The sequence below is a fragment of the Thamnophis sirtalis genome, unplaced genomic scaffold (assembly GCF_051295495.1).
Source record: "Thamnophis sirtalis isolate CommonGarterSnake01/CBP01778 unplaced genomic scaffold, rThaSir2_p1.2 scaffold_5, whole genome shotgun sequence".
Classification (NCBI taxonomy): Eukaryota; Metazoa; Chordata; class Lepidosauria; order Squamata; family Natricidae; genus Thamnophis; species Thamnophis sirtalis.
The window spans coordinates 114,001,704-114,012,487 of record NW_028261385.1 but is presented as its reverse complement, the minus strand read 5'-3'; the positions used below and the strand labels follow the sequence as shown (position 1 = coordinate 114,012,487).

At 36.3% G+C, this 10,784-nt stretch overlaps 1 protein-coding gene across 1 annotated transcript in view; it reads left to right on the top strand.

The window, feature by feature from the left end:
• LOC106545374 (spermatogenesis and centriole associated 1 like) overlaps positions 1 to 8,940 on the top strand; it is a 9,595-nt gene extending 655 nt beyond the window's left edge. Inside the window, exons 2-5 of the mRNA XM_087715146.1 lie at positions 2,058 to 2,315; positions 3,603 to 3,914; positions 8,103 to 8,254; positions 8,614 to 8,940. Of these exons, the coding sequence (XP_087571272.1) occupies positions 2,058 to 2,315; positions 3,603 to 3,914; positions 8,103 to 8,254; positions 8,614 to 8,940 (1,049 nt within the window). The remainder of the gene's footprint in view (positions 1 to 2,057; positions 2,316 to 3,602; positions 3,915 to 8,102; positions 8,255 to 8,613) is intronic.
• The last annotated feature ends 1,844 nt before the right edge of the window (positions 8,941 to 10,784 follow it).

Below are 10,784 nucleotides of genomic sequence, written 5' to 3'. Positions count from 1 at the left end.
CATGTCTTACTATACTTTTCTAACGCGTAACTTCCTTCCCTCATACCTGTAGATTGGTTTATATATTGCTTTCTTTGGACTTTTCGTCTCCTTCTTTTTGAGGACTATCACCGACTGTACATCCAACCACAACTTTTTTGGTTTTCTCTTCCTTTCAAACCATTTACTCTTCCTTCATATTTTGTGAGTCAAACCTCATCAAAATGGCCAAAATAATCAGTAAACTTGTTTACTATTGGTCTCTCACTTTGGTATTCAATCAACATTCATTCAGCATCCTTTCATTCCTATGGTCCATGATATAACCCAATTGTCTTTAGGTCAACTGATACTTTCACATAAAACATTTTGATAAAATTGAAAAGGTGTAGTAGAACAGCTTTAATACTAGATATACTACATGAAGCATTTTCTGTGAACAAGAACATTTTCTTTCATACTCGTAAAGTTGAAATGTACCTTACAATAATCTTGTACAACCCCCTTTCTATCATAAGATATACTGCAGTACATCATATCTGGCAGTTGGCCATCCAGTCTCTCTCTTAAGGTCTCCAGTGAGGTAGAACTCACCACTTTGTGGGACAGTCTGTTCCTGCAGTGAGATCTTGTATGGTCCAGAAATTGAATTGGTCGATAAGAACACATGGATCTCCTTTTAGACATTTTACTCTCAAACCAGTTCACCTAATCCTATACTGGTACCTTTCCTTTATTTCCCCAGTTCTACATTTCTTTCTGTTAAACTCTATAAGGTAGTCCCCATTTAGAACAGTTTATTTAGTGACTGTTATAATGGCATTGAAAAAAAGTGGCTTATAATCGTTTTTCACACTTATGACCATTGCAGCATACACATGGTCACATGATTAAAATTTAGATGCTTGATGCTTAATATTTATCATAGGTGCAGTCTCCTGTGACCTTTTGACAAGCAAAGTCAATGGGAAAGCCTGCTTTACTTAACAATCATGTTATTAAGTACACAACAGTGATTTACTTACCAGCTGTTGGAAGAAAGCTCATAAAATAGAGCAAAATTCACCTAATAAATGTCTCACTTATCAACATAAATTTTGGGCTCAATTGTGGTCGTAAGTCAAGGACTAGCTGTATTACTCATTCCAACACACTGTTCAAATCAATTCAGTTATATTTGAATGTTCTCTCTTTCTTCCAAAATACTAGCCATCCCTCCCAATTTTGTATCATATACAAACTTGGTAACTTTTTATTTCGCCCTTAGTTCTGACAGAAGTCCATCAAGGTCTTGCAGAAATCTGATCCAACCCACTTGTTGCTATTTTATTTTATTAAGGAATATCATAAGGCACTCTTGCCAGAAGCTTTGCTATGGACCAAGTACACTGCATCAATGGCATTGTTAGGCTAGTAATAATTATCAGCAAAATTTGCTTTATCAAACCCATCCTGGTTTTTATTAATTGTAGCTTCTTATTTATGTGCTCAACATGCATGTTCCTAGACCTTGCTCTTCCGGTTGGTTTGCTCAAAGGGCTTAGGCCAACTTCGCTCCCTCCCTCCCTCCCTCCCTCCCTCCCTCCCTCCCTCCCTCCCTCCCTCTCTTCTCTCTCTCACACACACTCACACACACACACACTCCCCCCATTCTATGCAAAAATGTTAAAAGCCCCAGATAAAATGATGATAATAATTGCTTGTAGTAATGTCCTTGCTTTAATACGATGTTCAGTTGGGATACAAAAGTCACATTCAGTATGAAAAATAATTCAATACTACTTATTGATGTTCAAGAAAGTATGTTTGGACTGTGAGGATTAGATGATTTCTGCATGCTTTCTGGGTACATATTTTGAAGCATTTCAATCAGTCCAGATAAACCTGTTATCTGAGTCAATTTTCCAAGGACAGGTCTATCAATAGACATCATACTAGATATGTTCACTGGTAATGTTTTCTAGAAATAGCATATGCTCTGATGATGTCAAAAAGTATTTTGCTAAATCATGTCTAGATATGTACATGACATACATGACATCCATGTAACTATTTCTATTGTTTGTTTTTCTTTTCAGCTCAGTTTGTCAGAAAAGATTATAATTATTCTCCCCACATCCTTTCCAAAGAGGCCAACATGTCATATCCTAGCACCCAGTCACCAATTAAATTGTTCCATACTGATCCTGTTACTGTTCAATCTAGAAATGAAGATAGGAAATCTGCACACATCTCAAATATACCATATTCTACCATGCCTGGAAAACAGCGTGAAGAACCCACAGACATATCAATGTTAAGGAAGTCTTGGGCTACAGATGGTCCTTTCCCTGGTGGTGATAAGGTTCAAACATTTCCATTTAACGTTGGTGAGAAATTATATTTGATGCCAACACTTTATGTGTATATTTTTAGGTACATGTTTGCAGAGTTAATGGGTTAGAGTTTGTTCTAGAAGCATCTGAATGTTTTCTGTTTTCAGTCCATTAGAACAAATATATAGTGTAAAAGTAATTATCACGAGTGACTAAGTTCTATCTGTGGACAAATCTAAGTGTCAACTGCACAACTCTAGTTGCAGTTTTTTAGATCTTCATGATCCAATTTAGAGATGAAGTCACCTAAATATATTCCAATTATGGTTGCACAATAGAGCTGTGTAACAGATTTAACATACTAACTGTGATTTTCAGTTCCTTATCTAAGCTTTCATCCATAAATAAACTTGCTTAAACAGCTTATATAAAGCTACTTCTAGAATATTCTTTCCTTCGATTTGGAAATAGCTTTTTGAAGGTCTTCTTCATCATTTTAAAGTAATATTGGGCATTTAATTGCTTATTAATGTAATAAATTTTAGTAAACAAATATCAAAAGCAATGTCCCGATGTTTTAGGAAATTTTTTGCACCCTTTATTGTGAAAATTATCCATTCATTCATTCATATTTTGAACTTTTTTTAAAAAGTCATGTTGAGATTGCACAAGAAATTGGAAGACCTTACCCCTCAAACCTTTTGTCATAACTTCACAAGATTTAAACAGTCAACACTCAAAATATTTTTAATGAGTCCTAATGAAACTGAAAAAAAAAACTTGTTCTCTGTTACTAAATGGAAAAACACAGAGATCTATTTGATTTAAGATTTTGTAAAGAAATCTATCAGATGAAGAAGAAATCACAGCATGGTAATTTCTCCATTAGATGATTGATTATGTATCATCAAGTCATTTTCAACTCCTAGCAACTACAAAGATAGATTTTCTTCATGAGGTTTTTCTCCATGATATCACTTCCATTAGACTGGGAAATCTCTAATAGAGAAATATGAACTTTGTGCTCATATGAACTGTGTACATGAACTGCACACTGCACTAACAACAATTTCAACAAGGTGAGCCCCCCCCTCTCTGATTGCACTGTAATTCAAAGGGGAGAGCAGAGGACACAGCCTTTATAAAAGCCCAGGTTATTTATGGCCTAGCTATTCACAGAAGATATGGAGAATAGTGAGAGGAAAACATTTATTTTGGGCTGATGTGCCCAGTAAGAGGAATTTCTATAATACACTTGCTGTTTTATTACTCTTTGTGTAACCTGGTACTAAATCTGCTTAACTGCAGCTCATTACAAAACAGGACTTCTGAATCCAAAAGAGAAGCTCAATTCCTCAACATTGTGGGCAGAAGAATCACCTTCTTCAAGGACACTCAAAGAAGATGCCCAAACACAGATCACATTTTCTAACGATGTAAACATCCCAAAAGGAAGGAGTCCTGAGAAACAGCCCTATAGCTTAGGAGGTAATGCTCTGGACACCAGCATAGACAAAAACCAGCCTGAATCGCAAGAGATGCCTCGGAAGAAGAGAGTCTGGTTCTCTGATTCACCTGCTACAGACAAGTCAAGGAAGTTCCATACGTTCTACCTGAATGGTAATACTGAGACTTTGTGGTTGTTTCATGTTGCAGATGTTGTGAAGCGAAACCCTCAATCTCCCGCCAAAACATTTTTAGAGTTTTCACACCTCTGTGTGTGGTATGTTTGTGTGTTTGCATAACAGAATAAGAAATTTGAGAATTTAAATATGCTAATATTTGTATTACTCATTATAAATATTAATTAATTAAATAAATCTATATAGTAAAACTACCGAGCTACCCAAAATGAACTCTGGATGGTGAAAACAATAAGAACACAATACAGAAAAAACAACCATTTAAAATGATAAACTACACTGAGGCACCAGTAAAAACTCGCATCCATTCACCAACCGTCCATGTCAGATATATAATTATTTTTGTTGCTTTTTTAAATGTATTATGTATAATTTAGCTATACATAAAATGCTGCTTCCAGAAATAAATAGGAAGTCATGCAGCTTTTCTTAGTCATGCACTTTAATTCATATTGTCCTTAGTACAGTATAAAAATGATCCCTCTTAGGTACTTTTAATATATTGCATTATTATTATAGAGCCCCCAAGGACATTTCATTTCCCTAAAACACAAACAAAATGTAAAAAAAGGATGACTAGTAACAATACTAGAATACTCTGTAGAGCTGTTATGCAATGCTTTTTTCCCCTGGTCTTTTTATGCAGGAATGGTCCCTAAAATATTCCATTGTTAATTTCTTTCTCTCCTCTCTTCCCATTCTAGCATTTACAATTAAAAGTCAAATAAATAGTTTAGTAAATGTAAACTGATGGCAAACATACCACTTTTTCCCTGCATCTTAATACAATACAATACAATACAATACAATACAATACAATACAATACAATACAATACAATAGCAGAGTTGGAAGAGACCTTGGAGGTCTTCTAGTCCAACCCCCTGCCTAGGCAGGAAACCCTTTAAGAAATGCTGAATTTTTTATAAACTCCTTATAGTCTGACTTTTATTTGGGTCATATCAGGAGTTTTCCCTTCTGGGGAAATGCGATGATGGAAAAGAAGTGGCTTTCTTTCTGCTATCAGTTATATTTTATACCCAAACAAGCAAGATCTGACCATTGTTATTTTTTGGGATATCGTGGAAGCTTATGATAAGCTGATTGACAGAATTATTAAGTATTTTGATAAAATATGGCTTTTTTGCATTTTGCAAAAAAATTGAATAAATATATATTTATTCATAATTAATTAGAATAACAGAGTTGGAAGGGACCTTGGAGGACTTCTAGTCCAATCTTCTGCTCAAGTAGGAAACCCTATCATTTCAGACAAATGGTTGTCCAATCTCTTCTTAAAAACTTCCTGTGTTGGAGCATTAACAACTTCTGGAGGGAAGTTGTTCCACTGATTAATTGTTCTAACTGTCAGGAAATTTCTTCTTAGTTCTAGGTTGCTTCTCTCCTTGATTAGTTTCCATCCATTGTTTCTTGTCCTGCCCTCAGGTGCTTTGGAGAATAGCTTGTCTCCCTCTTCTTTGTGGCAACCCCTGAGATACTGCTATCATGTCTCCCCTAGTCCTTCTTTTCATTAAACTAGACATACCAAATTCCAGCAACTGTTCTTTATATGTTAATATAATAAATGTATTTATATATTTATTCATATATCACATAATTTATTATAAACAATATATATTCTTTCTTATGTTGAAATGAATGCTAAAAATGTATCTGATCTCCTTCTTAAATATGATTTAAGAGTTGCTTTCTTGTACATTAATAACATATTATTAATGAGAGCCAAATTTGTGTAGTGGTTAAGCTGCTGGTATAGAAACTGTAGATCGTACATTCTAGTCCTGCTTTAGGCATGAAAGGTAGTTGGGTGACTTTGTGCTAGTCAATTTCTCTCAGCTAACTCACCTCACAAGGTTGTCATTGTGAAGAAAATAGGTGGCGGGATCATTAGTCACATATGCTACCTTGAGTTTATAAAAAATAAAGACAAGATAAATCAAATAAATGAATAAATAAGTATTACATTTCAGTGAAATTAAATATAAACTAGTTTTTCAAGCAGATAACAGACCAGAAATTATCACCGCAGTTTTTATTTAATAGAAATTTGATATTTATTCTGCTATATAAACAAATATAAATGAATTCTGATGCCATTGGGAACATGTTAAAAACAAGAAAAAAGTTAAGGAAACAATTGGTCCATTGCTGGGAGAAAGTGGCAAGAAGGTGACAAGCAACAGGGAGAAAGCAGAACTATTTAACTCATGTTTTGCATCTGTCTTTACACAAAGGGATAAAACAGTCCAACCTATCAAAACAGCACCACAAAAATCAGATTAGAAACACAAGTTGAAATAGGGAAGAAAATGGTAAGTGAGCACCTGTCTACCCTAGACAAGTTAAAATCACCAGAACTGGATGGATTACACCCCAGGGTTCTGAAGGAACTGGCAGATGAGATCTCAGAATCACTGAACTATATCTTTCAGAGATTCTGGAACACGGGGGAACTACCAGAGGACTGGAAAAGAGCTGATGTGGTTCCCATCTTCAAAAAAGAAAAAAAAAAATAGATCCAGGAAACTACAGGTCTATCAGCCTGACCTCAATACCAGGAAAGATCCTGGAAAAGATAATCAAGCAACGAATTAGCAAACACCTAGAAGCAAACAAAGTAATAGCCAAAAGCCAACATGGGTTTGTCAAAAACAGATCATGCCAGACTAATCTTATTGCATTCTTTGATAATGTAACAAAATTAGAGGACCAGAGGAATGCCGTCGATATAGTTTACTTAGACTTCAGTAAGGCATTTGATAAGGTAGACCATAACCTACTACTAGATAAAGTAGAATAATGTGGGTTAGACAGCATCACCACCAGATGGATTTGTAACTGGCTGACCAACCGCACTCAACATGTAGTCCTCAATGGAACTGCATCTTCATGGAGGAAGTATGCAGTGGAGTACCCCAAGGCTCTGTTTTGGGCCCAGTACTCTTCAACATCTTTATCAATGATTTGGATGAGGGAATAAATGGGGAACTCATCAAATTTGCAAATGACACCAAGCTGGCAGGAATAGCCAACACTCCAGAAGATAGGCTAAAGATACAGAAGGATCTTGACAAACTTGAACATTGGGCACTATCTAATAAAATGAAATTCAATGGTGAAAAGAGTAAGGTTCTACATTTAGGCAACAAAAACAAAATGCACAGGTACAGTATAGGTGGTACCTTCCTCAATAGTAGTAACTGTGAGAGGGATCTTGGAGTCCTAGTGGATAATCATTTAAATATGAGCCAGCAGTGTGCAGTACCTGCCAAAAAAGCCAACACAGTTCTAGGCTGCATAAACAGAGGGATAGAATCAAGATCATGTGAAGTGTTAATACCACTTTATAGTGCCTTGGTAAGGCCACACTTGGAATACTGCATTCAGTTTTGGTCACCACGATGTAGAAAAGATGTGGAGACTCTAGCAAGAGTGCAGAGAAGAGCAACAAAGATGATTAGGGGACTGGAGACTAAAACATATGAAGAACGGTTGCAGGAACTGGGGATATCTAGTTTAATAGAAAGAAGGACTAGGGGAGACATGATAGCAGTGTTTCAATATCTCAGGGATTGCCACAAAGAAGAGGGAGGCAAACTATTCTCCAAGGCACCTGAGGGTAGAACAAGAAGCAATGGGTGGAAACTAATCAAGGAGAGAAGTAACTTAGAACAGAGGAGAAATTTCCTGAAAGTTAGAACAATTAATCAGTGGAACAGCTTGCCTCCAGAAGTTGTGAATGTCCCAACACTGGAAGTCTTTAAGAAGATGTTGGATAGCCATTTGTCTGAAACGGTATAGATTTCCTACCTAGACAGGGGGTTGGACTAGAAGATCTCCAAGGTCCCTTCCAACTCTCTATTGCATTGCATTGCATTGCATTGCATTGCATTGCATTGCATTGCATTGCATTGCATTGCATTGCATTGCATTGCATTGCATTGCATTGCATTGCATTGCATTGTAGTAAGACTATTATGTGCTCAGGATTTGTGGTTTAAGTAATTTCCACTCTCATTCTCCTTCAGTATTAATGTGGAGTATTTTTTTAATCTAATAAGGGAAAAGTTCATTACAGAGAGGCTATTTCATAGAAGTGTTTTTGGCTTCTCCTAGCTAAGATCATGTCTATCTTTTTCCTCTAGATTTAGAAATTGCTCAAAACAACAAGAAAAATGGGCGCATTGTTGGAGAGATTGCTTTCCAGTTAGACAGACGTATTCTTGCACATGTGTTCCCCGGAATCACACGGCTCTATGGATTCACAGTATCCAATATCCCTGAAAAAATAAAGCAAGTAAGTAATTCTATCCCAACACTTAGAGATAAATGGATATTTTTGTCAAGATTGTAGACCTAAATAAAATTTAGAGGTCCAGCTTTTGTGCCACCTGGCAGCATTATTGAGCAAAAGAAGGTAGCCTCTTAAGGTGTCAAAGAAGAGAATTGCAAAGCTTCAGAGTTGTATCAGGAGATTAGCCAACTTAAACAGAAAATATTACAGTAATAGTACTATAAGAGACAATTCACAAATTTAAAAAAGCCTGTACAATTGTCATTTTTTTCTTTTCTGCTCCTATTAATGTTATATAAAATTGAGGCTGATTTACACTTCCATAAAATATTAACCATAGATATATATCTGACAATTCTTAGGTCTCCACGAGATCTTTAGATGGTTCTCTAGACGAGAAAAAATATCGAACTATAACCCAGCGTTATCGTAACCTGATTACCCGCTTGAAGAAAATGGGCTACCATACTGATGTCCACCCAGTGTTTAGTGAATTTCTTATCAACACCTATGGCATCCTGAAGCAAAGGCCTGACCTCAGCTCTAACCCCATCAATGACAATCCTAATGATCTCAGAAAGATGGTGATAGACATTGTCCCAGCTAAATTTCTTGGCGATACCTTACTGCTCTTGAACTGTTTGTGTGAACTTTCCAAAGAAGACAACAAGGCCCTTTTCGCCTGGTAGTGCCTGCTGCAACGTCCCCATTTTTAATAGAAAGAGCACCTAAGCACAGCATATACGTAATAAAGAATGCTGCCAAAAGAGGGTGTGGGATAACACGTGTATGATTTTTTAATTAAGCTGTGGCTGTCCAAATCACTGCTTCATGTTGTATGTAATTTGGTTTTGGCAAAGTTTTATATTTCATTATATTTTTGAAAAACTGGTGCTGAATTGATAATGTTTCATTGGTAACTGCTACGTCAGGTATATTTTGATGGGAATATCAATAAAATAAAACAGAAGTGGTTGTTTGTTGCAACAGTTCACAAATTCCCAATTAAATCCTGCATTATTTCTGTGTGAGGAAGAAAGCGCCTGTCAGACTATAATTTTATTTTGTTTGTTCCACAAAGGTATAATTATAGGTATGAAATGACTTACTTTAAAATTTGAATGCTCTTCAAGAAACACATCTCTTTCTCATGCCTATAAAAAAAACCTTGGACATTTTGGTTCAGTGGGAATAAAATGTATATAGCTTCATTTGGATTGATACAGCATTGTATATCACCATTTACCTGCATTGGTGGTACAAAACTTTTCCAGTACTTCCAAAATCTTGCATTCTGGAATCCTATCATTTAGTATGATGAATGTGCATTCAAATGTTTGTCAATGTATTCAAATGTTTGAAAGCATAATAGACTTTCCTAATTAGTTTTAGGATGACAAAGAGAGGGAATAACTTTTACCATGGGCTTAGTTCTAATGAGGTCTGTGCATTTTTTCACAATGAACACAACTACAATTTCAAATGCTATTGCAAAACTTCATGTAGTGGAGTAGTTGATGGTTATCAACATTCTGCTTTATGCCTGGAATTGATGATTAGGCACCTTTTGAGGCTGTACACCACTAATGGAGCGGGGAATATATGGCTCCCCACAAGCTGTTAAACTAGATTGCCCCATCACCTCAGCCAGCATGGCCAATGATAGGCAATGGTGGGAGCTGTATACAACAACTCCTGAAAAAGCTAGGGATTCCTTAGACCTTTCATCAAATTTTATCTTCAGTAATGCTGAATCTGTCTTATTTTTCTTCAAAGAGTTCTTCTCTCCCTTTACATATTATTGATGTGCCATTTATCTATTTAGTGAAGCGTGAATTCTGTCCAATTGTGCAAAGGATGGATTATTGTTGAGCTTAATAAACTATTTCAGTCAAATGACATTGGAATGCTATTACATCTTTTCTCCACAGGGTTGGTTTGGTAAGGGAGCCCTAGGTTTAAGACTATCCTTAGTTACAGAAACCCATTGGGTTATTTTTGCCCACTCATTCTCTCTCAGTCCAGTTTACGTCATAGGGTTGTTATTGAGGGAGTGCTATGATCACCACATTGAGAATTAATAAAAAAGTGAGTTGAGTGTGTTCTAGAGAGCAAAATCTGAACTTGGCAGAAATGAGTGGGGGTCAAGGGACTAGGCAAAGCTTAGCTCTTAGAAGCTACATATCCTTCTAGGCCAGTGTTTCTCAACCTTGGCAACTTGAAGATGTCTGAACTTCAACTCCCAGAATTTCCCAGCCAGCGAATGCTGGCTGGGGGATTCTGGGAGTTGAAGTCCAGACATCTTCAAGTTGCCAAGGTTGAGAAACACTGTTCTAGGCAGAGAACAAGTGATTATCAGAAGACACAGGCATTTGCAGGGAACAAGTGAGAAAGTGAATGTTGCAATAAGTAAATCCTTGCTTCTTTTCATGTAATATCATGATACAAAAGGTAGAGCTTTTTTACTCTACTGATATCCACAATTCATAGTTTGACATTTTGGCATCATTGTGTTGATGAACCAAGGCCTGTG